Source organism: Oryctolagus cuniculus, chromosome 3 (genome assembly GCF_964237555.1).
Source record: "Oryctolagus cuniculus chromosome 3, mOryCun1.1, whole genome shotgun sequence".
In the NCBI taxonomy this organism is placed as follows: Eukaryota; Metazoa; Chordata; class Mammalia; order Lagomorpha; family Leporidae; genus Oryctolagus; species Oryctolagus cuniculus.
Genome location: NC_091434.1, coordinates 66,260,327 through 66,287,398, shown reverse-complemented (window position 1 = coordinate 66,287,398; position 27,072 = coordinate 66,260,327). Strand labels below are relative to the sequence as shown.

Genomic DNA, 27,072 nt, shown 5'->3' with positions numbered 1-27,072 from the left:
AAGCATTATTTTAAAATGTCATGGATAGAAAATCAACCAACGTGTAAAAACAGGAATTAGACAATGGAAGAACAAAATAAGTATATATTTAGAATTTCAAATTCTGACTACTTCTATACAAGGTTCATGGTTCCTAACAAATATGAATATATGAAAACTCATTATTTACAAATGTCTTACAGCTTATCACTTAAAACACTGGTTTCTCTATAGCCACAGATTAACAATCCAAGAAAGATATGCCATAAGCTAAAACTTTCCCTGGATAATAAACATCTAAATTTCCAATTTATATCTAAATATTCCAAAATAAATGGAAGTTTTATAGGGTGCTACTTTGAAGTAACATAGTTATTTCAAAAACACTGCCATAAAACTCATATTGAATGCTTTCCATATGCCAAGCACTGTCTGAGTTTACACATACTATCTCGTTCAATCCTCACAATTTATTACAATTTTACAAATCAGGTAATCTAAGTACAGAGAAATTAAGTAACTTGCACACAAATCTTGGAATGGAATTCAAGTTCCAAACCTACTAGGCTTCTTTGAACTAGCAATTAAAGGTTCTCAAAATATAAAAACTAATGAATGAAGTTCCAATTGGAATACCTAAAATTCCTCCAATGAAATTCCACACAATATCAGAAAATTTTCTCACATCATCTTGGTGAAGGGAATGGTGGGGACAGTTTTCAAAAATTAAATCATGTTAATGTCAAAGAATTATATCTTTTTATGTTAACTTAAAATCCATCACAATGAAAATATGACAACTGAAACATTTAAATTTTCTTTTATAAATAAGGAGAAGTAGATCTTCCTGACTCAGTAACTTGTCAACAGTCCATAAAGGGATGAAGCTTCCCCAACTCAAGACTGTCTGATTACTAACACTATCTAATGGTCAGTAATTGACTGAATTGAATCACATGCAGTAGAAAATAAATAAATCTCAATGAAGAGCAGAACCATTTATAAAGCACATTAACTTCATGACAAACAAAAAAAGTTTTGATATAGTATGACCCCCTTAATTCCATATAAAGAAATAGCTCTTTTCTTAATCATAAGTTTAAGCTTCTGACCAAATCTTCTGAACTTTTTTTTCTAAGTACCTTTTTTCCAACATATTTTTACAACTATGAAACTGATAAAATAAGAAACAATCAGGAGCACAGAAGTAAATATATCTGACATATTTTAACTAAACAAGCAGTTTAACACCACAGAAACTAGACATTAAAAAGAAAGAAACAAAGAAAGAAAAGAAAATGCATGTACCATTTAAAGCATTGTGGAGAAATCAATGTATTCTGGAAATAATGGTTTTCTTAAGAGGACCCAAACAGAAAAAGATAAAGTGTGGTTTCATGGTCGCTTACCCTTTTCTCTGATACCCCATCCTGGCCTGTAGAATCTTTCTCATCCTGTGTCTCTTTCAGGACTGCCATATGTTTTTTGTATGCTGGCTCTCTGTTTAAGGTTGTGTATCCTATGTGCTCATAAATTGGGTTTATCGTCATCTTGGCAATGTATTCTGCTGCCTTGGTTTCAATATAGAGAGTAATCAAGCCATCAGTCACCAGATCGTGGATGGACTCAAAGCGTTTCTCCCCAACAAAGTGCTTTCCATCGTAGTAGAGCCTGAAGTTTCTGGTTTGACTTCCAAATCTGCCTCAATGAAATGGGAAAGATGTTTTTAAGAAAAGTAAGTAAGTGAATTCTTTCTGGGGGGGAAAAAAAACTATTGCATTGTTTGTGTGTGTCTTCTTCATTTAAATAAACTGTGGCTAATCTCTGAGACCTGTCTAGAATATATAAAATTAAACTTTTGAACACAAAGAATGAACTTGCAATAAACTAGGGATAACAAGTCAAAAGCATGCCTACCCTAGAGAGAAAATTTTATCTTTTTAAGCCATTTCATTATGCCTGTAAGAATAATGGAGGAAAAGAAACTTTATATCTTATTAAAACACATTCAATATTCAACTGGTCAGTTTCTTAACGTGAAATTTCCATATTAACATTTTTTCTTCAAATTGACCAATAAAAATAGTTAATGTACTTTAGACCCCAGCATTCATGTCACTTAATGGTAAAGTTCTTTTCAGGGCTCACTAAATGATGCCAGCAACCATGTGAAGTAGAGCTGACTCTAGAACCTGGGCCACGCAGGGCAAGAGGGCACAGAAACATACTTTTGCTATTTCTGGCCTCAGTCAAGGATGAGTTCTTGCCTTCTACACAGTCCTTCTGTGTCTGCTGGTTAAGTGTGAGCAAGAAATATTTATAATATATAGGACATGTAAGTGATAAACTCTCGACTACAGAAATTCAATTTGCAGTTCTGAGTCATGTTTTGATGACATGCTTTAAAGACTGGAGAATAGTGGTTTCCTTTTATGATGATTTCAGTACTTTGTTTCACTTCCTGCAACAAATTTCAGAAACAGATCTGAGTTGTCAAGACTGGTATCAGCATCCCTCTAAGAAGATACAGGCAACAAAACACACTAACTTCAATGAAAGCTGATGCCAAAAGGCACTGTTGTCTCCTGAAGGTAATCCTACAGGATCCTAATTAAAAATGAAACATATTGGCAAGGATGTGTTTCATTATTAAACACAGATCAGAGATGAACTAAAATAACTACTGTTGAAGTAAACTGTTAAATGGGATTGCCAACTTGTTATGTAACAACATGATTCTGGGATAGCATATATGCCAAATGGATAGGAGTTAAAAACTCTTAATGTGTCCTTAAAAAACAAAACACTTTTTATAAGCTCATAGGCAAGTCTGTTTCTGTGATTCAAATTAGAGTTTACTAATTATTTCATCTAGAACCCAGTGTACTATCCACACTGACCATTCTAACATCTAATAACTATCTCTTAGTTCTTTAAAAGCAATCAAGTTTTTGTTTACACTCAAGTTACTTAACCATATATAATTATACTTTTCTGTTCTCCATTTTCTTGCTATGTTAAAAACAAACATTCTTCCCAAATAAATTTTCTTTATAATGTAAGTCTTAAAACGAGGAAGGTAAAATGTCTACAACAAAGTTAAATATGAAGATTTCCCATTCAATACAAAACTTTTATCATTTTCCTTCTAGATAACACACTTTATCTGCTATTAACAAGCAAATATGGAAAGCTACTTTGTAATTTTCATAAGGCCTGTGACAACAATAAGAACAACAGGGCTTATCAGGAAGTCCCTTTATAAGTCATCTCTGTCACAGGCATTTCAGTAAGGGCTCAGACTGTTTTACTCTTGTCAGGACTTATGACTTCAGAGTGGAGATGGTACTTCAAGACTACCCACGTAGTGGATAGTGGTATCAGTCCTTTGAACTGGTCTCGCCTGGGCTGCAAATGTTCTGACTGAAAAAGTAGAAATCTACAGCTAGACTTCCTACTGCTTTCCAAGGGGTTATTCCTAATCCATCCAACGAGGGCATATACAACGAGGGCCATACAACGTGGGCATGGATTGCTTGTCCATTTTTCTTTCTCAACTCAGTTATTTTAAGGGATTCCCTCCATGATTTGCAACTCCTCTTCAGGCTGCATGTCTGCTCCAGCCTTCAGATCCAATCAAAACTGCAGCCTTAATAAGGGAGCTTATCAGATAGCTAAAACAACTCAAAATTTGGTTTGATTAAAACATAGCCTCAAAGGACAGAAGGAGAATTTCCATTTTGGAATTAAGACAGAGTGAGAGTGAGAGAGCGAGAGAGGAGGAGGATGGAAACTGCGTTATTTTTACTAAGAGAACTGAAAAATTTCATTGCTATTCTGAACTGTACTGTCTTTTATTCGTAAGTTTCATAAAGAACAGCATCACAGCACAAACTCTCAGAGACTTCTCCACTTTCTGGATCTGAACTAAAAGACATACACTTGGGCTGAGAAGTAGAGCGAGGACTGAAAATCTTTGAAAAAGACCAGGAATGGATTCTATTCTAAGAAGATGCAGACAGGGGTGATGCCAAACAACAGCAAAGCAGGACAGTTTCCTATACAAGTCTATGGCTTCCAAACTGTCACTCTTCTACAAATATTTAAGAAAATATCCAGGCACTCTGTTAGGTAGTAAATGGTTCATAATAAAATTCCTGTTCCCTTGGCAACTCCAATAGGGACCAAACATAAAAACAGGTCAATTCAAAGATATAAAATTTTAAATTCTAAAAAGGTCACCCTTAGATTGACTTTTTAAAAAATGACTACAAAAATGTGTATAATCTTGCTCTTATGTAGGAAAGTTACATTTCTGCAAAATGGTTCATGAAACCAAGCATAACCAGTATCTCTCTCTTACTACAAAACCCAGGAAACTGAAGGCTTCGTAGGCTCTCAGGGAAACAGTGATGCTTATGAGACCTTAGGGCTACTGCTCTGTCCAAAGACAAAATCATCCTTGCACTCGTGAAGCAGGGTTTAGCCAAGAGCATACAGGTTTGAAATGTGTGGGATGCTGGATCTACCATTGCCTAAGCTGGATGATTTGGGGAACATCATTCTTCAGATTTTGCATCTAAAAAATAGGAGTAATATCACCCAAGCCCACATGGTTGTAAGGATTACATTAGAGTATTTCAGTCAAAGCTAAATATATAGTGGGCTCAATGAGTGGTGGTTTCCCGTCTTCTTTGGTACTTAGGCCCTGCAAAGAACAACAGAATGAGTTACCATACATTAAAACAAAACAGAATTGATGTTCAGTAAATACGAATTGAAGACATCTGAATAAATAAGTAGCACACTGGCTGTACAGGGTCATCTCTGTACTGGTTTATTTTATAGTCAACAAGTCAAGTAGGAGCTGTCAGAATAATTCTTTTGGATATCCCTGAGTTAGTTTATTTCTTGTTTAAATAGAGTGGGCCTAGAACAGAGCGCAAAGTGGTGATGGTGAGGTCCTATCCACTGTGCTCTGTGAATAAAGTCTCTGAATTTAACAGTGAAGAGTCAGTAAATATACCCACATTGAAGGCAAGACATATTGGATGGATTTAATGACAACTACTGGAATCTAGACTGTTGCACATTACTGATTTATAAAAACCACTAAAGCTAAGCTATTTCCTCTCAATGTAGGAAAATTTACTTTTCATGTATTTATTTCTGCCAGGGTCCTTGCTTAATAGCTGTTTGTTCCTTGGTGAGCATGCTTTTGAAACTGTAGAGGCAGAACTCTCACTTAGAATTCAACAAAATGAAAATACACTTTTTCAGGGGAAGTGATTAGCCCAGCAGTTAAGATGTCCCTGTCTCTCCTCAAAGCACCTGGGTTTGATTCCTGGCTTTTGATCCGGACTCCAACTTGCTGCTAATGAAGATCCTGGGAGGCTGAAGTGACTGTCTGAGTAACTGGGCTTCTGACACTCACGTTAAAGACCTGAACTTCTGGCTTCAGCAGTCCTACCTAGATTTATCCCGGTTCAGGCACTGTGTGTCACAATGGGCATCTGGGGCAGGGAGGGGAGGTATGCTTTGTCTCTCTCTCAAAAAAAAAAAAAGAGAAAGAAAGGAAAAAGATCATCATAATCTCTAAAGTGTACTAGAGTTAACAAAAGAAGAAAAAGATGGGGATAATATGCATGGAACTACTACTCTTGTACGTAATTACTACTTTCCAGAAAAAATATCTTTTTCCTCAGTGATTCCAGGTTTTGGCTTTCATATTTTAAAACGCTATTTAATGCTGTGCCCAGTTGCACTCCATTGAATTTCAGAATATATAATTCTAACATCTAGCTTTATAAAATCAACAAAATCCTTAATATCACCCTTTCCATTTTCAGCAAATGAATTATACTTAAAAAAATAATGAAAATATGTATAAGGCATTCTCTTTGTAACTTTATTTTGTCTAAACCCAAGAATTAGTTTTGACTTGAGGCCAAAGTGATTTGGAAGTATCTCTTTAAAGAATGCTCCAAACTAACAGATGTTTTCTGTTAGCAAATAGAAAACAAAACACATACAACACACTTTTCTAAGCTAGCAATAAATTGCTGGAAGTATTTCTAAAAACCAACATATAAAAAGTTTTATTTATCATAAATAGGTATTTGTGTATTGCTTGCCAGAGATAAAGAAGCTAAACTAATGATGAAATATAAACATCTCATAAATTCATCCATCATGAATATATTCCAAGAAGAAAGGTTAAAACGGATACAATAATTTGAAATCAACTAAATACCAATAAAATGGAGTCTATGAACCAAGAGGAAAGCTAAAGAAAAGAGGGTGTAGCTATACAAGAAAATTCAAAACACTTTATCCGACCAAAACTTCATTAGGATATGACTTCTGTGTGTTTTGTTGTATAATGCAGGATGGGAAAATGGAATAAAATATTAAAATATGTCAATTCATGATGATATTTCCTTGGCAGAATAGATAATTTTCACTGAAGTAGCAAACCCACTAAACTTTCCATGAAGATAGCTCTGGAGTGCAGAATTGCAGTAGAAGAATTAGTTGAAGGATTAACATAAAGTCAGTTTAAGAAGCAATTAGGGGGCTGGTGCTGCGGCATAGTTGGTAAAGAAGCCACCTGCAGTGCTGGAATCCCATATGGGTGCCTGTGAGTCCTTGCTGCTCCACTACTGATCTAGCTCTCTGCTGTGGCCTGGGAAAGCAGTGGAGGATGGCCCAAGTACTTGGGCCCCTGCACCTGCGTGGGAGACCCAGAAGCAGCTCTGGACTCCTGGCTTCAGATCGGCGCAGCTCCAGCTGTTGCGGCCAATTGGGGAGTGAGCCAACAGACAAAAGACCTCTCTCTCTCTTGCCTCTCCTTCTCTGTTTGTCTGTGACTTTCAAATAAATAAATAAATCTTAAAAAAAAAAAAAAGGCAGCAGTTAGACATCCCCCAATGTGCCCATCCTGTCCCCAGATAATCACACCTTCCACACCACAGCAGGCTTCAGTTCTGTGCTTTAAAAAGCACAAGCCAGTGTGACTGTGAACTAAGAGCACCAGGCAGAGCTGAAGGCGGAGGCAGCCTCCTGAAAGCTACATGACTGTTTCAAACACGAAGACAGATTTCCATTTCTCTTCAGCCTAAGTTCTCAAAAGGTTAATATGTTTCCTGGAAACTGGAAAATTATTTTCTGGGAAATCTGATCAACCCAACTAGAAAGACTTAAGAATTAAGACCATCAGCACCTAGCTGTCAGGCTTCCTCATATCCCAGAAGTACCAGTCAGCTTTTGAGTGCCAAATACACTTACATAGGAGCAGGCAATGCCCTGATATCTGAGGACTTACTCTCATGAAAGATAAGACTACAAAAAACTAACAGGAGTCAAACTATGCAGGAGCAAATGAATCATGCAGAGATGGAAATTTAAAAAAAAAAATTAACAATATGCTAAAAAAATGGGATGCTTCATATTCCTATTCTTGAATAGAATTTAGCCAAGAAATATATGGGTGCAGGTTCAAGTCCCAACTGCTCCACTTCCAATCTGGCTCTCTGCTATGGTCTGGGAAAGCAGAAGAAGATGGCCCAAGTCCTTGGGCTCCTGTACCCACATGGGAGACCTGTCCTGGCTCCTGGCTTCAGATTGGCACAGCTCTGGCTGTTGCGGCCAATTGGGGAGTGAACCAGTGGACGGAAGACCTCTCTCTCTGCTTCTCCTTCTCTCTCTGTTGTAACTCTTTCAAGTAAATAAATAATTTTTTTTTTCAAAAAAGAAAATTTATTTTGGAGTCAAAAAATCCCCAAAAGTTACACAGAGAATGCAAGAACCAGAGTTTAAACCTAGGACTGTCTGATTGCAAAGTCGTGTTCTGAGTTATTGACTAACTATATTAATTTAAAACCACAGGACCAAAAAGGCCATCAACACTCTTCATAATTAGCCTATGTATCTTGTAGCGTAACATAGCAAAGAAATAATGGGTATTTGTCCATTCAAGAGATTCTCAGATAAAATAGTAAAGAATGAAAAATGGCTTTCTGCATTTTTTTTTTTTTTTTTTTTACAGGCAGAGTGGACAGTGAGAGAGAGAGAGACAGAGAGAAAGGTCTTCCTTTGCCGTTGGTTCACCCTCCAATGGCCGCCGCGGCCGGCGCGCTGTGGCTGGCGCACCAGGCTCATCTGATGGCAGGAGCCAGGAGCCAGGTGCTTTTCCTGGTCTCCCATGGGGTGCAGGGCCCAAGCACCTGGGCCATCCTCCACTGCACTCCCTGGCCACAGCAGAGAGCTGGCCTGGAAAAAGGGCAACCGGGACAGAATCCGGCGCCCCAACCGGGACTAGAACCTGGTGTGCCGGTGCCGCTAGGCAGAGGATTAGCCTAGTGAGCCGCGGCGCCGGCTGCATTTTCTTACTTATACAAAGAACTTCACCACAGGGAGTGTTCCAAGTTTGATAATTTATTATCTAATGCAATTTACTGAATAAGCCCAGTATATGCCAAGCACTGCACAAGGCTCAAAGAATAAGAAAGACTTCACTGCTGCCATGGAGGACCAAGTTCATTTTTAAAGATAATTGCATCCACAGACTTTTTTTCTATAGGTGGCACCTTGTGCATAGGTTACTAAAGCAACATGTGAAGATCTTTTCAGAAAGTAAATTATAGCTATATGATCAAAGGTACAACATATTCAATAGAGACTCAAATGTAACTCTGCACATTAGGCTTCATTCCTAAAAATCAAAACACCTGAGTCATGAATAGATTGCTAAATGAATCCAAAAACCTGGCAGCAAACAGCTATTTGATCTCTAAGCAAAAATTTTGAAAACTCCAGCAGAAGGGGCCATTCTGTAGCTTGGAGAATGACCACAACTGAGAGCAGAAACAGAGCCAAAAGCTAAGGCGATTGTCTGAGACAAGAGCAGATGGAAAGCAGGAGGAGGTAGGAACATTCACTCAAAAGGATGACAGGAACCATAGGGCAGTTAATTTAGCCTGGGATAACAGGAGACATTCACAGGAGATCTGTTCTACTATACTCAGGGACAACAGGATGATTTAAGGAGGTGGGAAGGAGAAGAAATGAAAGAGAAGGCAGTATTTAAGAAGATAGGGAAAATGTATCAAAATACGGACCAAAATAGCTTGATGAGAACCTCAGAAACCAGTTAACAAATTACCGCACTCCCAAAAGTGCAAAACCGGAGGAACACAGTGAAAATCTAAGAGCCATTTCACTTTATCTGCAATACCCTGCCCCCAAACTAGCATGGTTCAGCTCTGCTCATGGCTTCTGGTGGTGGTGGTGAGGGGTGCTGAAGAACAGAACAGGCATCCAGTGCTTTCAGCTTTTGGAGGGTTTCCTGAGGGATGGTTTTTTCTCTCCCTGCCTCAGAGTGCTAAAGAAACCAGAAATGTTTGGATGCTTGGGGTGCCTGACAGCAACACAAAGTGAGGAAAGCTGCTTGCAGCAACAGAGGGCCTGCAGGGCCACAAAGAAATGGCAAAGCTCTGCAGCCTTCAGAAGGCAACCAACCGCTGGCTTCTCTCAGAAGGGAAGAAGGATGGAGCGTGCATTCAGTGTCCTGGCTTTTCAGCAGGACGCTAAGGAATCAGACCCTGAAGCACCTGATTCAGGGAATGGATGCGGAGTCACATAAGTCGTCTCTCATTTTTCACGTGTGACTGACTGGTTCCAGGTTCATTCGCTGGATACCAAAATCAGCAGATGCTCAAGTCTCTTATATAAAATGGCATAGTATTTGTGTGTAACTTACACACATTCTCCTGTATACCTTAAATAGCCTGTAGATTACTTAATGATACCTAATATAAATGCTATGTAAACAGTAGTTTTATATATATATATACACACACATATATACATACATATATATATATGTATCATTTAGGGAATAATGACAAGAATAAAAGCCTGTACATGTTCACTAGAAAAATCAGATCCAGTTGGTTGAATCTGCAGATGGGAAACCCACAGACATGAAGTGATGACTCTACGGCCACAGGCAGCTGAAAGCAGGAGAGAATGAGGCAGCTTGTACCTGAAGTCCACAGGACCTGCAGTACCACAGACAGACACCACAAGAGGAAGAAATTAAGAGTTCCTGACAAAGAAACAGGCAGATTTCTCTAATTGGGAAATTATATTAACAAGCCAGAGAAATAGCATACCCCCCCTCAACAGGCTTTAGGTCCACAGCCTTTACATAAACTGATTGGTAAAGGTCCTTCTATGTTCCAAACTAGCCCATAAGGATGGAGAGGCAGCTGTTTTATCAAATGTATCAAATACAAGAAAAAAAGCAAAACAAAACAAAAAATTTACAAAGCACATGAAAACACAAGGAAACATAACCCCATGAATGGAACAAAGTCAATCTCTCAAAACCAACCCAAAGACATAAACATCCTTGAACAGCCTGACAAAAATTCAAAATAAATGTCTTAAAGAAACTCAGTAATTTATAAGACAACATGATAAAAATTTAAAAATCAAGAAAAAGATGCATGAGAAAATCCTATCAATAAAGAGACAGAAATAATAAAAAATAAATTCTATAGATGAAGAATACTTAACTGTATGGAAAAATTCACTAGAGGGGTTCAACAGAAGACTTAATAAATCAGAAGAAAGAATCAGATAACCTGCAGACAGATCATTTGAAACTGTCAAATCAAAGGAGCAAAGTGAAAAATGAATGAGGAAAAGTGAAGAAACCCTAAGGAACCTAAGGGACACCATCAGGGATACCATATATACATGATGGAGTTCCAGAAGGAGAAGCAATAAAAAAAGGGACAGAGAGCCGATTTGATGAAATAATGGCTAAATGCTTCCCATGCCTGAAGAAGGAAATGGACATCAAAATTCAAGAAGCTCAAATAACTCCAATCCGGTCAAAGAAGCCCACACTGAGACATGTTATAATCAAACTGCCCAAAGTCAAAGTCTAGAGAATCTTGAAAGCAGAAATACAGAAGACAGCTCTACACAAGGGATTTCTGTCTTTGGAAATGGGAATTCAGTGAGAAAAATGTTGGGTACTACGTATTTATATAGAGGAGATTTAAGGAAGAGATAAGAGCAAATAAAAAAAATTGAGGACCTGGCATTATGGCGTAGTGGCTAAAGCAGCCGCATGCAATGCAGGCATCCCATGTGGGCACTGGCTTGAGTCCTAGTTGCTCCATTCCGATCCAGCTCTCTGCTATGGCCTGGGATAGTAGTGGAGGATGGCCCATGTCCTAGGGACCCTGCACCTGCTTGGGAGAACGGGACGAAGCCCCTGGCTTCTGGCTTCCGGCTTCCGATAGGCACAGCTCTGGCTGGTATGACCAACTGGGCAGTGAACCAGCGGACAGAAGACCTCTCTCTCTCTGCTTCTCCTTCTCTCTGTGTAATTCTTTCAAATAAATAAATAAATCTTTAAAAAAAGAGAGATTGAAAGAAAATAAGCTCAAGAAAGCTCCAACTAAATCATCTACATATTTCATGGCAGAAATCCTACAGGTCAGAAGAGAATGGGATGACAAAGTGTTAGCAGAAAAAACTGACAACCAAGAGTACAATATCTAGCAAAACTGTCATTCAAAATGGAGAAATAAAGATTCTCCCAGCTAAACAAATGATGAAGGAATTCAACAACACTAATCTTCCTCACAAGAAATATTAAAAGGAGTCCTGAGAGCTGAAACAGAGATGCGAAACAACAAGAAAACATACAGAAATATAAAATTCTCTGGTAAACTTAAATATACAAATACAGGTACAGAATTCTAAAATACTGAAATTATGGGCACTTTTAATTTTATGATAAAATTTAAAAATAACTAGAGATACACAGCTGTCTTAATGGATACACAATGTGTAAAAATATAATTTCTGTGCCACCAGTAACATAGGCAGAACTGAAGAGATATAAAAAATAGTTTTGTATAAAACTTAAGTTAAATTATCAGCTTAAAATAAATTATAATAACTATAATGTTTTTACATAAGCTCTCTGCTAACTAGAAAGAAAAAAATCTAGAAAAATATGTAAAGGAAAATAAGGCAGGAATCAAAGCATGTGAATACAGAAAGAAAAAAAACTTCAGTGAAACAAAAAGCAACAAGGGAAGAAAATAGGGACAAAGAGCTACAGGACAGATGGAAAACAATGAACAGTATATTAACAGCAAGTCCTTCCCTACAGGTAATTAGTTTAAATGTAAATGGATTAAACTTTCCAGAGGAAAAAGACAGAGTGACTGAACCTATGAAAAAGCAAACTGCAACTATAAGCTGCCTACAAAAGATTGACCTCCGATGTAAAAACACATACAGACTGGTCAACATTGTAGCACAGCGAATTAAGCTGTTGCCTGCCATGATGACATTCTATATGAACATTGGAATATGACAGTACACAAATACAGAAGCAAAATGATAAGTGAAAGGAGAAACAGATAGTAATATGATAATGATAATAAGAGGAGACTTCAACACCCTACTTTCATAACAGTCAGATACAAGATCAGTAGCAACAGAGGAAACAACACCATATAGACTGATAGATTCCATTCAACAGCAATAGATTACACATCCTTCTCCTGTACACACAGAATATTCTCCAGGGCAAATCACCCAAAACAAGTCTTTTTTTTTTTTTTCCCCTGACAGGCAGAGTTAGACTGAGAGAGAGACAGACAGACAGAGAGAAAGGTTTTCCTTTTCCGTTGGTTCACCCCTCAAATGGCCGCTACGGCTGGTGCGCTGCGCTGATCCGAAGCCATGAGCCAGGTGCTTCCTCCTGGTCTACCATGCGGGTACAGGGCCCAAGCCCCTGGGCCATCCTCCACTGCCTTCCCGGGCCACAGCAGAGAGCTGGACTGGAAGAGGAGCAACCAGGAGAGAATCCGGCGCCCAACCGGGACTAGAACCTGGGGTGCCGGTGCCGCAGGCGGAGGATCAGCCAAGTGAATCGCTGCACTGGCCCGAAACAAGTCTTAATAAGTCTGAAATCGAAAGACATCAAAAGCAGGAGAAAAACTCAGAAGTATGTGGAAATTAAAAATTAAACTTTTTTTTTTTAAAGATTTATTTATTTGAAAGTCAGAGTTACAGACAGAGAGAGGAGAGGCGGAGAGGCGGAGAGGCGGAGAGGCGGAGAGGCGGAGAGGCGGAGAGGCGGAGAGGGAGGCAGGCTTTCCATCTGATGGTTCACTCCCCAACTGTCCACAACGGCTAGAGCTGTGCCGATCCAAAGCTAGGAGCCAGGAACTTCTTCCAGGTCTCCCTTGCAGGTGCAGAGGCCCAAGGACTTGGGCCATCTTCTACTGCTTTCCCAGGCTACAGCAGAGAGCTGGATCGGAAGTGGAGCAGCCAGGTTTCAAACCGGTAACCATGTGGGATGCTGGCGCTTCAGGCCAGGGCATTAACCCGCTGCACCACAGCACCGGCCCCAATTAATACACTATTGAACAATGAATGGGTTAAAGAGCAAATCACAAAAGGAAAACAAAAAAAAAAAAAAAAAAAGGAAACAACACACTTATTAAATGAAGCAAGTACTAAGAATTTTGCAGCAGTTTATGCCTATGTTAAAAATGAAAATCAATTCAAAAACTAACTTTACATCTCAAGGAACTAGGAAAAATGAACAAAACTCCCAAAATAGTGCATGAGAGGCCAGAGTTGTGGCATAATGGGTTAGGCTCCTTCCTGAAATGTCAGCATGCCATATGGGTGCTGATTTGAAACCTGGCTGCTCCACTTTCAATCCAGCTCCCTGCTAATGCACCTGGGAGGGCAGTGGAGGATGGCTCAAGTGTTTGGACCCCTTCACCCATGTGGGAGACCAGGAAGCAGCTCTGGGCTCTTGTCTTTGGCCATTCCCAGCCCCAGATGTTGCAGCTCCTTGGGGAGTGAATCAGAGGATGGAAGATCTCTATCTCCACCCCACCACCTGTAATTGTGCCTTACAAATAAGTAAGATAAATCTTAAAAAAAAAAAAAAAAAAAAAAAAAAAGATTAGAGCATGAACTGAAACAGAAAACGAAAAAAAAAAACAGGAAAAAAATCCATGAAATAGTTGGGATTTTGGGAATAAAAAAAAAACAACATCTAACAACAAAATTGACATGCCTTTAGCTAGAGTAAATAAGAAAAAAGAGGCAAGATTCAAATAACTAAAATCAGATATGAAAGAAGAGGAGTTGGCATTATGGTGCTGTTGAGTTAAGCCACTGTTTGGGATGCTGAAATTCCATACTGGAGTGCCTGGGATCAAGACCCACTCCACTTTGCTTCCAGCTTCCTACTAATGCACATCTAGGAGGCATCAGAAGATGGTTCAGATACCTGGGTTCCTGCCACCCACCCAGACCTGGATGGAGTTCTGGGTTCCTGGCTTCAGCCTGGCACAGCCGTGGCTATTGTGTAGGCATATGAGAAATGAACCAGCAGACAGAAGACAATCTTCTACCTCAAAAATCTTGAGTATAGACCTACCACATGACCCAGCCATTCCACTCCTCGGAATTTACCTAAGGGAAATGAAATTGGTAAACAAAAGAGCTATCTGCACCTCCATGTTTACTGCAGTTCAATTCACAATAGCTAAGACATGGAATCAACCTAAATGCCTGTCAACAGAAGAATGGATAAAGAAATTATGGGATATATATATATATATATACTCTATGGAATACTACACAGAGATTAAAAAAACCGAATCCAGTCATTTGCAACAAAATGGAGAAATCTGGAAAACATCATGCTAGGTGAAATAAGCCATGCCCAAAGGGACAAATATATGTTCTCCCTGATTTCTGACAACTAACTGAGCACCTAAAAGGAAATGTGTAGAAGTTAAACTGACACTATGAGAAACAATGACTTGTTCAGCCCTTGTCCTGACTATCGAGGAACAGCTTACTATTTTATTCTTTTTAGTATTTTTTCTACTTAATATCATTGGTTGAGCTCTTTACTTAACACAGAATTATTCTTTGGTGTTTAAATCCAACTGGAAATTGATCCCTATTAAAAATAAGAGTGGGGATAAGAGAGAGAAGGGATGCATAGTTTGGCTTACACTCCCTCAGACTTTCCCCTAAAGGCAAAGCTAAAAAGTTGCCAACGGACTACAAATCCCATTAAGTTGGCAGGTACCAATGCCATCTTACTAGTTAAAATTATCAGTTTAAGTTCATTACTGATCATAAAGATAGGATGAAGTGTCAAAGGGATCACATAAATAAGACCAGTGTCTGCTAATAATAATTGATAGAAATAAAAAGCAGAGAACTATCCAACATGAGAAGCAGGATACACTGCAGACTCATAGAATGACAAATGCCCTAAACAGCACTCTGGCCTCAGAATCAGCCCTTAAGGCATTCAGATCTGGCTAAAAAGCCCATGAGAATATTTCAGGCATGGAAAGCCAAGACTCTAAGGCAAAAAATGACCTAAATGAAAGATCTCTACAAGTGAGATCCTAGCAGAAAGAATAAGTCATCAAAGAAGGAGGTACCTTTCTCTGAAGGGAGAACTGAGAACTTCCACTTTGATTATGGCCTTATCTAAATAATGTTGGCGTTTGTGAACTCAAGAGGCTTCCATAGCCTTGGCAGCTCATGACAAGAGCCTCAGGTGATTACTGACATCATAAATAAGAGTGTCAATTGTTAAATCAACAACGGGAGTCACTGTGCACCTGCTCCCATGTAGGACCTCTGTCCTTAGTGTGTTGTACTATGAGGATTAACAGTAAAACTAGTCTTCAAACAGTACTTTATACTTTGTGTGTCTGTGTGGGTACAAACTGTTGAAATCTCTACTTAGTATAAAGTTAATCTTCTGTGTATAAAGATAATTGAAAATGAATCGTGATAAAGAATGGGATGGGAGAGGGAGTAGGAGATGGGATGGTTTGCAGGTGGGTGGATGGTTATGGGGGAAAAGCTACTATAATCCAAAAGTTGTACTACTGAAATTTATATTTATTAAAGTGTTCTATAAAAAAAAGGACAATCTCTCTCTCTCTCTGTTGTACTGTTTTTGAAAGAAGAGATATAATAACTGATGCCACACAAAGAGAGGATTTTAAGAAATTACTATGTTCAATTACATGCCAACAAATTGGATAACCTAGAATAAATGGGTAAACTCTTAAAATACAACCTACCAAGACTGAATGATGAAGTAACAGAAAATCTGAACAGATCTATAACTAGTAAGGAGAATGAACAATCTCCAATATAGAGAAACGCAGGACCAGATGGATTCTTTGGAGAATCCTATCAAACAGTTAGATAAGAATTAATGTCAATCTTTCTTAAACTCTTCCAAAAACATGAAGAGGAGTGAATGTGCCTCCTCCAAACTTTGTAGTAAAATTTGTTCTCCAAGGCAACAGTACTGAGAGGTGGATCCTTCAGGGAATGCTGAGGGCTCCCACCTTGTGAATGGGATTAAGGCATTTACAAAGAAGGCTTCACACGGGGTTTGGGCTTTTTTGTCCCCCTGCCCTTCTCCCATGTAAAGACAACAGTGTTTGAGATGCCTTCTTGGAAGCACTAGATACCATATCTGTTAGTGCCTAGGTGTTGGACCTGCCAGCCACAGGAATTGTGAGAAATAAATTTCTATTCTTTACAAATTAACAAATTTGTGGTATTTTGTTATAGCAGTACACAGATGAAGGCAGCTAGCATTACTCTGATACCAAACCAAGACAATGATACTACAAGAAAGGAAAACTACAGACCAATATTTCTGACAAATACTGGTACAAAAATCCTAAGCCAGATACATACAAAAATCATTACATATATTACATTGATAGAATAAGAACAATCACAAAAATCGCATCTCAATCAGCGTAGAAAAGTATTTGGCAGACTGAATGCCCTTTCATTATGAAAACATTCAACAACCTAACAGAAGAAAATGAAAATTAGGTTAACATAATAAATGTCATGGATGAAAAGTCCATAGCTAACATCATATACAATGGTGAAAAACTGAAAGCTGTTCCTGTAAGACCAGGGACAAGGAAAGGATGGCTACTCTTAGTGCCTCTGTTCAACATAACACTAGAAGTCCTGGACACAGCAATTAGACAAAAGACATAAAAAGCATTTAAACTGGAAAGAAAGACACTAACTAAATTAACTTTATTGACAGATGACATGATCTTAAATGTATGTAGAAAACCCTGAAGACCCCACCAAAAAACTACTATAAACAATAAATGAATTCAGTAAAGCTGCAGGGTACAAAATAAACACTCAAAAAACATGCTGCATTTCTCCACACTAACAATGAACAATTTGAAGAGGTAAATAAGAATTCCATCTCCAATAATATTAAAAAAATACTTAGGAATAAACTTGAGGCAAAACACTGAAAAATCACAAAACAGTTTTGAAAGAAATTGAAGCTGACACAAATAAATGGGAAGACATTTAATTTTCACATATTAGAAAACTTAAAATATCCATATTATCCCAAGCAATGTACAGATTAGAAGACTTAACACTGCTAAAATGTTTATCCTAGAAGAAGACCTTCATAGTTGCTCTGGTAGAGCAGAGACAGATCTTGGGTTGGAGATATGTCTAACACAATGGCTTACTAGGACCTAGGAAGAGGTGCCAAATATGTTTTCAACAAATGATATGGGTTTGGAATGGTCAAAATAGATCTGAGAGGGGCCAGTATTGTGGCATAACGGGCTAAGCTGCTGCATGCAATGCTGGCTTCCCACCTGGATACTGGTCAAGACCAAGCTGCTCCAATCCAGCTCCCTACTAACACACCTGGGAATGCAGTGGAAGATGGCTTAAGTGCTTGGGTGCACTTAAGTGCACACACATGAGAATCCCAGACAAAACTCCTGGTTCCTGGCTTCAGCCTGGCCCAGCACTGGCTATTGTGGCTATTTGGCAGGTGAACCAGTAGATGGAAGATCTCTGTCTTTCCCTCTCTCTCTGTAACCCTGAATTTCAAATAAATAAAATAAATCTTTTTTAAAAAATAGATCTGAGAACCAAATCTTGTAGTAGAGTGGAATTTTTATTTCTGGTAATGTTTACAGTGATACAGGGAAAGTACCAGGCAACTTAGATACTGTAACTATGGACTTACATTCACCCATAAATGGAATATGGATAATATTCCTGGGACAGAATCTCTTTGGAGAGTAAGTTGGCAGAAGGGTTGAAATTGACTCTTGATACTATATTTGCATTGAACACAAGGAAGAAGAGTAGGAAACTGAAGATCTCCTATAAGCAGGATTGCTTCAGTGTTGGGAGTAATGTTGGTAATGACTTTTCTGAACCAACCATCTATGACTGACTGTTGGATTTTGAAGGTTGCTTGCTGGCTATCAGATAAGTTTTGACAAAGCCAAAGCCAAATCCAAACCATCACAGAATAATCTTGCCTAGGTTACAAGGCTGCAGACTTCCAGCTGTAATACTTATATAAATGGTGGCACTGAATTTGGAGATTACTTCAAGGCAGACATTGTACAGTGGGTTACTCTGCTGCTTGCCACTCCAGTACCCCATGTGGGAGAGAGCCAGTTCCTGTCTCAGCTGTACTGCTTCCAATCTAGCTCCCTGCTAATGCACCTGGGAAAGCAGTAGATAATGGCCCAAGTACTTGGCCCCCTGCTACCCACATAGGAGACTGGACGGCGATCTTGGGTCCCGCTTCAGCCTGGCCCAGCCCAACATATTGTAGCCATTTAGGGAATAAGCCAGTGGGTAGAACATCCCCTCACCCCTCTCTATCTTGTTCTGCCTTTTCAAATAAACAAAAAATACAATGATATATGGAACTAAACACAGAGCTGAAAGCCATCTTACAGCACACACAAAACCAACTCAAAATGGACTAAAAACTTAAATATAAGATGCAAAACTCTAAATCTCCTAGAAGAAAATGGAAAAAGCTTCCTGACATTGGAATGGGCAAGAGTTTCCTGGATATGACACCACAAACACAAGAAACAAATGCAAAAAATAGATAAATGTCACTACATGAAACTTAAAAACATCTGTGCAGTAAAGGAAACAAATCATGGAAGAAAATATTTGCAAACCATATACTGGATAAGGGGTTAATATTTAGAATACACACAAGAACTCCTACAACTCAATAACAAAAAACGAAACAACTTGATTTTTAAAAATACAGAAAGAATAGATATTTCTCCAAAAATATGTAAATGGTCAAGACAGGTAAAAAAAAAAGATGCTAAGCAAAATTAATAATCAGAGAAATGCAAATGAAAACCACAATTAGATAACTTGACACGTGTTAGGGTGGCCACAACTAAAAATACAGAAAATGGAATTTTTGGGCATTGTTCGTGAGATTTTTAAGCAGCATCTGTAGCCATTATGGAAAATAATATGGAGGTTACTTAAAAAATTAAAAGCAGAATCACTACGTTACCCAGCAATCTGCCATCTGTTTATACATCCAAAAGAGTATCTTGAAGAGATACTTACACAAAATCATGCTCACTGCAGCATTTTTCACAATAGCCAAGAAGTGAAAGCAACCTAAATGTCCACTAGTGGATGAGTGGGTAAAAAAAAAAAAAAAGGAGAAAATGTGGTATACAAGTACACGAACAATAGAATATTATTCAGTTTCTAAAAAGAAGGAAACCCTGTCATGTGCTACAGCACAGATGACCCTTGAATACATTATGTTAAGTGAAATAAGCCAGTCACAACAAGACAAATACTACATGACTCCACTCACATGAGACATCTAGAGTAGTCAAAATTATAGCAATACAAGGTAGAATGGTGGTTGCTAGGGGCTACAAGTGAAGGAAAAATAGTGAATGAATATACTCAAAGCTTTAGTGAGACAAGATGAGAATGTTCTAGAGATCTGCTGAACAATGATGTGCATGCAGAGAGCTCACACTGCTGTGATTATACTTACAATTATTAAGAGGGGAGGCTGGCACTGTGGCGTAGCCGGTAAAGCTGCCGCCTGCAGTGCCAGCATCCCATATGGTCACCAGTTCGAATCCAGGCTGCTCTACTTCTGATCCAGCTCTCTGCTATGGCCTGGAAAAGCAGTAGAAGAAGGCCCAGGTTTGTGGTCCCTAGCACCCACTTGGGAGACCTGGTAAAATCTCCTGGCTCCTGGCTTCAGATCAATGCAGCTCCAGCCATTGTGGCCATCTAGGGAGTGAACCGGTGGATGAAGACTGACCTCTCTCTCTGCTTCTGCCTTTCTGTAACTCTGCCTTTCAAATAAATAAATCTTAAAAAAAAATCCTTCACAGCCTACATTGCTGCTGGTGCTGTAGAAATTTATTAAAAAAAATATTAAGAGCTGAAGCTTTATGAGAAGTGGGTACCATGGCACAGTGGCTTCAGCCGTTGCTTGGGATGCCCACATACCATATCAGGCTGCTGGGTTCTTGCTCTGTTTACTCCATGCTTCTGATCCAGCTTGCTGTTAACCAGTGCATCGGAGAAGGCAGCAGATGATGGTGCAAGTACTTGAGTTCCTGCCACCCACGTGGGAGATCTAGATAGGATTTTCTAACTCTTGGTTTTGGCCTATGATCCAGCCTTGGCTTCTGTGGGCATATGGGGAGTGAACCAGTGGATATGAACTCTGCCTCTTTATACTCAAATAAATAAGTTGTTTCTTTAAAAAATAGTAAGTAAAAGTGATTTAGAGAAACTGAGATATAGAATAAGAGAATGGAAAGGACAATCAACTGAGATAAATAAATAATCACACTTCCCACAGTAAATCCAAACACATCTCTTCATGTAAGACAACATAATTATCCTTAATTTGCAGGCTGAACACGTAAATATTAAAAAATAAATCCTGGGACTAGAACTGTGGCATAGCAAGAAAAGCTGCTGCCTGCAATGCCAGCATCCCATGTGGGCAACAGTTCAAGCCCCAGCTGCTCTACTTCCAATCCAGCTCTCTGCTAATGCACCTGGGCAAGCAGCAGAGGATGGCTCAAGTGCCTGGGCCCCTGCACCTACATGGGGAGATCCAAATGAAACTTCTGCTTCGTGGTTTCACCTGCCGAGCCCCAGAAGCTGGTGTCCATTTGAGGAGTGAACCAGTAGAGGGAAGATCTCTCTCTGTGTCTCTCCCTCTCTCTCTCTCTGTAACTCTACCTTTCAAATAAATAACTTAAATATTAAAAAAAAAACAACAACAAAAGACAAACTAGTAGAAAGAAAGAAATAAACAAAATTGAAATAAATTATAAAAGATCAGTGAAATTAAGAGCTGTTTTTTTGGAAAAAATAAAATTGAGGGGTCGGCGCTGTGGCACAGTAGGTTAACACCATGGCCTGACGCACCGGCATCCCATATGAGTGCTGGTTCTAGTCCCGGCTGTTCTTCTAGTGATCCAGATCCCTGCTATGGCCTGGGAAAGCAGTGGAAGATGGCCCAAGTCCTTGGGCCCCTGCACCTGCGTGGGAGACCTGAAAGAAGCTCCTGGCTCCTGGCTTCGGATTGGCACAGCTCCAAACATTGCAGCTATCTGGGGAGTAAACCCGAGGATGGAAGACCTCTCCGTCTCTACCTCTCTCTGTAACTGTCTTTCAAATAAATAAAATAAATCTTAAAAAAAAAAAAAAAAAAAAAAAAAAAAAGCCCAGCGCCGTGGCTCACTAGGCTAATCCTCTGGTTGTGGCGCTGGCACCCCAGGGTTCTAGTCCTGGCCCGGGCGTTGGATTCTGTCCTGGTAGCTCCTCTTCCAGTCCAGCTCTCTGCTGTAGACCGGAAATGCAGTGGAGGATGGCCCAAGTGTTTGGGCCCTGCACCTGCATGGGAGACCAGGAGGAAGTATCTGGCTCCTGGCTTCGGATCAGCACGGCGCACCGGCCACAGCACACCAACCATAGCAGCCATTTGGGGGATGAACCAACGGAAGGAAGACCTTTCTCTCTCTCTCTCTCTCTCTCTCTCTCTCTCTAACTCTGCCTGTCAGAATAAAAAAGGAAGAAAATTGATACACCACTGGCCAAACTAAAAAAAAAAAAAAAAAAGAGAGAGAGAGAGAGAGATAAGACCCAAATCAATATAATCAGAGATAAAAGCAGAAATGTAACAACAGATACCACAGAAATAAAGAGAATCATCTGAAATTATTATAAAGAGATATGCCCACAAATTGGGAATCCTAGAAGAAATGGGTAGATTCCTAGATAGATACAATCTACCAAAATTGAGTCATGAAGACACAGAAGATCTAAACAGACCAATAACCAAGATGGAAACTGAATCAGTAATAAACATCTTCCCAACAAAGAAAAGCCCAGGACCGGATGGCTTCACTACTAAATTCTACCAGATTTTTAAAGAATAACTAATTCTAGTTCTTCTCAAGCTATTCAAAGCAATTGAAAGGAAGAGAATCCACCCAAACTTCTTCTATGAAGCCTGCATCAGCTTAATTCCTAAACCAGAAAAAGATACAACAGAAAAAGAAAACTATAGACCAATATCTCTGATGAACATAGACACAAAAATGCTCCATAAAATATTAGCTAACTGAATTCAAAAACACATCACAAAGATCATTCACCCAGATCAAGTGGGACTTATCCCTGGTATGCAGGGATGGTTCAAACACTTGCAATGAATCAATGTGATACATCACATTAACAAACTGCTGAACAAACACCATATGATTACCTCAATACATGCAGAGAAAGCATTTAATAAAATACAACACCCTTTCATGATGAAAACCTTAAGCAAATTGGAGATACAAGGAACATTCCTCAACACAATCAAGGAAATTTATGACAAACCCAGGATCAACATCCTATTGAATGGGAAAAGCTAGAAGCATTTCCCCTAAGAGCCAGACAAGGATGCCCACTCTCACCATTGCTATTTAATACAGTCCTTGAAGTTTTAGCCAGAGCCATTAGGCAAGAAAAAGAAATCAAAGGGATACAAATTGGAAATAAAGAAATCAAACTATTTCTATTTGCAAATGACATGGTCCTATAAATATATACGGAATCCAAAAGACTCCACTGAGATACTATTGGAACTCACAAAATGTGAGTTTGGGAAAGTGGCAGGATACAAAATCAACACAGAAAAATCAATACCTTTCCTCTAAAAAAAAAAAAAAAAAAAAAAAAAAAAAAAAAAAAAAAAAAAAAAGTGGTGGCTCCAAGATGGCAGAATAGGGAGGGAGCTCACTGATAGTCCAGGAAAGGATAGTTTAATAAAAGTGGAGATAGTGAAGTCTCAGGGAAGAGTTAGGGGAAAAAAACTGCAGAGGGAACCCTTCCGGAATTAGAGGGACACAATGAATCTACATGGAGGACACAGGCGCCATGGCTCGGAAGCCCAGCTGCTGAGAATCTTTTCCTCCACACCAGCACTGGAAATAGAGGTGAGGTGAAATGGCAGTAGCCCGAGACACTGGCAGCAAAGCAGCAGGAAGAGCCTAGAAGAAACAAGGCTTGAAGCCCCATGGAGGAAAGTACACCAGCCTAACCAGAGAAGAGAAAAATACAAAAGGGATGGTACGGACATGATTCTCTTGCTCCACACACCTTACAAAGGCATTAGAGTCAATAGAGCAGGTGTCATTTTGGACATACGTAACATCTGCGCCAGCTCAAGGCTGTGCCTGCCTTCAGCCAAACAGAAAAACTTGATTCTGGTTGGGAGTAATACCAGGAGACTAAGGCCTAGTGAATGTGTGGAGCTTATGGACTGGGACTGTGGGAAAAACAAACAAACAAACAAACAAACCAACGTGGGTGTGTGGGAGAACTCATGACGTGGCTGAGACTTGAGCAGTCTCGGTGTGAGATGCCACAAACTCGGTAGCCTTGGCTACCAGGCGGTAGACACTGCAGGGGAATCTGAGCTTACACTGAGGACTGCACAGATCCTTTGTGTGGTCACTGGGACAGAGCAGATGAAAACTATACCCACTGGGGCTAGCGCTCAGGCACTGACTGCCATCAAGGAGGAGAGCTCAGCTGAGCGGAAGTACCTCACTTCTGGAAAAAAAAAAAAAAAAAGAGGGAGAGATTTACCACGCCAAACCTGGGTGTGTCACCTTTGGCACACCCTTGACCCTGAAGAACTGAATGGAACTCTCTGGCCACACCCACCACAGGCCTCTAGAGATTCACCAAAAGCAGTCCACTTAATCTAGAGTATAATGAGAAAAGCCAGCACAGCAAAAAAAAAAAAAAAAAAAAAAAAAAAAAAAAAAAAGAAGAAGAAGAAGAAGAAGAAGAAGAAGTAGTAGTAGTAGTAGTAGTAGTTGAAGAAGAAGAAGAAGTAGTTGAAGAAGAAGAAGAAACCAAAGAATATCTCCACAATAGCAAACAACAAATGCAGAAACTGAGGAAACAAGAACAAGGAAGACATCATGAGGAAGACATCATGACGCTTCCAAATGAACATGACACTCCAATACCAGATTATGAAGATGATGAGACAGAAGAAATCCCAGATATGGAATTCAAAAAATTTATAAGAACATTTAGAAGTTATCAAAAACAAAATCTTGAACTACAAAAATCCATACAGGACAGGACAGAAAATCTCTCTCGTGAAAATGAAATCTTAAAGAGGAATCAAAATGAAATGAAGAATTCAATAGAACAAATTACAAACATATTGAGAGCCTTAAAAACAGAATCAGTGAAGCAGAAGAGAGAATATCTGACTTAGAAGACAGAACACAGGAAAGTATACAGTCAACCCAAAGAAAAGGAGAAGAAATTAGACATACAAAAATACTATTGGGAATCTACAGGATGCTATTAAAAAACTCAACATTTGGGTCCTAGGAGTTCCTAAAGGCATGGAGAAAGAGAAAGGATTAGAAGGCCCTTTTAGTGAGATACTAGCAGAAAACTTCCTGGGTTTGGAGAAGGAAAGAGACCTTCAAGTACAGGAAGCACATATATCCCCCAACAAACTGACCAAAAGAGATCCTCACCACAACACATTGTAATCAAATTCACCACAGTGAAACATAAAGATTCTAAAATGTGCAAGAGAGAAACGTCAGATTACTCTCAGAGGCTCTCCAATTAGACACACAGCTGACTTCTCATCAGAAACCCTACAGGCTAGGAGGGAAAGGTGAGATATAGGCCAGGTACTAAGCGAAAAAAACTGCTGGCCCAGAATATTATATCCTGCAAAGCTCTCATTTGTGAATGAAGGTGAAATAAAGACCTTTCATAGCAAACAGAAATTGAAAGAATTTGTCACCACTCGTTCAGCCCTGCAAAAGGTGCTTAAAGAAACACACAGAAACACAACCATCAATATGAAAGGAAGTAAAGGAAGAAATTCTCCCAGTAAAAGATCACAGAAAGTTCAAAGTATATATTAGAAATATCTTTGGAGGCCGGCACTGTGGCTCACTTGGCTAATCCTCTACCTGCGGCACCAGCACCCCGGGGTTCTAGTCCCCGCTGGGGCACCGGATTCTGTCCCAGCTGTTCCTCTTCCTGTCCAGCTCTCTGTTGTGGCCTGGGAAGGCAGTGGAGGATGGCTCAAGTGCTTGGGCCCTGCACCCGCATGGGAGACCAGGAGGAAGCACCTGGCTCCTGGCTTCGGATTGGTGCAGTCTACCAGCCACAGCGTGCTGGCCGGGGTGGCCATTTGGTGGGTGTGAACCAACGGAAAAAGGAAGACCTTTCTCTCTGTCTTTCTTTCTCTCATTGTCTAACTCTGACTGTCGAAATAAAAAAAGAAATATCTTTGGAAAAATGGCAGGGCAAAGTCACTACTTATCAATAGTCACACTGAATGTAAATGGCCTCCATTGTCCAGTTAAAAGGCACAGACTGGCTGAATGGATTAAAAACAAAACCCATCTATATGCTGCTTACAAGAAACACATCTTTCCAACAAAGATGCATACAGACTGAAAGTGAAAGTTCAGAAAAAGATATTCCATGCCACCAGAAACAAAAAAAGAGCTGGCGTAGCCATTTTAATATCAGACAAAATAAACGTTGACACAAAAACCGTTAAGAGAGAGAAAGAGGGGCACTATGTAATGATTAAGGGATCAATTCAAAAGGAAGATGTTACTATTATGAATGTATATGCACCTAATTACAGGGCACCCATTTATTTAAAAGATAGGTTAAGGGGCTTAAAGGGAGACTTAGACTCTAATACAATAGTATTGAGGGACTTCAATACTCCACTTTCAGAAATAGACAGATCAACCAGAAAAAAAAAATTAACAAGGAAACAGCAGACTTAATTGACACTACAGACCAAATGGATCTAACAGATATCTACAGAACTTCTCATCCTATACTTAAAGAATACACATTCTTCTCAGCAGTACATGGAACCTACTCTAGGATTGACCACATACTAGGCCATAAAGCTAGTCTCAGCAAATTCAAAAGAATTAGAATCATACCATGCAGCTTCTCAGACCATAGTGGAATGAAGTTGGAAATTAGCAACTCAGGAATCCGTAGAGCATATGCAAACACATGAAGACGAAACAACATGCTCCTGAATGAACAGTGGATCATAGAAGAAATCAAAAGAGAAATCAAAAACTTTCTGGAAGCAAATGAAGATAAAACAACATATCAAATTTATGGGATACAGCCAAAGCAGTGTTAAGAGGAAAGTTTATAGCAATAGGTGCCTATATCAAGAAATTAGAAAGGCAACAAATATATGAGCTTTCAATGCATCTCAAGGATCTAGAAAAACTGCAGCAAACCAGACCCAAAACTAGTAGGAGAAGAGAAATAATTAAAATCAGAGAAGAATTCAAAATAATTCAATCCAAAAAAAAAAAAAACATTACAAAAGGTCAGCCAAATGAGGAGCTGGTTTTTTGAAAGAAAGAAAAAAAAAAAAACACAACACACTACTGGTCCAACTAACTACAAAAAGAAAAGACCCAAATCAATAAAATCAGAGATGAAAAAGGGAATGTAACAACAGACACCACAGAAATAAAAAGAGGCATCAGAAATCACTACAAAGAGTTGTATGCCAGCAAACAGGGAAATCTATCAGAAATGGATAGATTCCTGGACACA

The 27,072-nt window shown here is 39.3% G+C and overlaps 1 protein-coding gene across 10 annotated transcripts in view; it reads right to left on the bottom strand.

Moving 5' to 3' along the window:
• The window catches only part of CHN1 (chimerin 1), a 259,736-nt gene that overhangs the window by 102,957 nt on the left and 129,707 nt on the right, over window positions 1–27,072 (bottom strand). For 8 of the 10 annotated variants that reach the window (XM_051848493.2, XM_051848491.2, XM_008258770.4 and 5 more), the window contains one exon: window positions 1,389–1,677. The exons of the other annotated variants lie outside the window; for them this stretch is intronic. In XM_051848493.2, coding sequence (XP_051704453.2) covers window positions 1,389–1,677 — 289 coding nt within the window. The remainder of the gene's footprint in view (window positions 1–1,388; window positions 1,678–27,072) is intronic. 10 annotated transcript variants of the gene reach the window in all.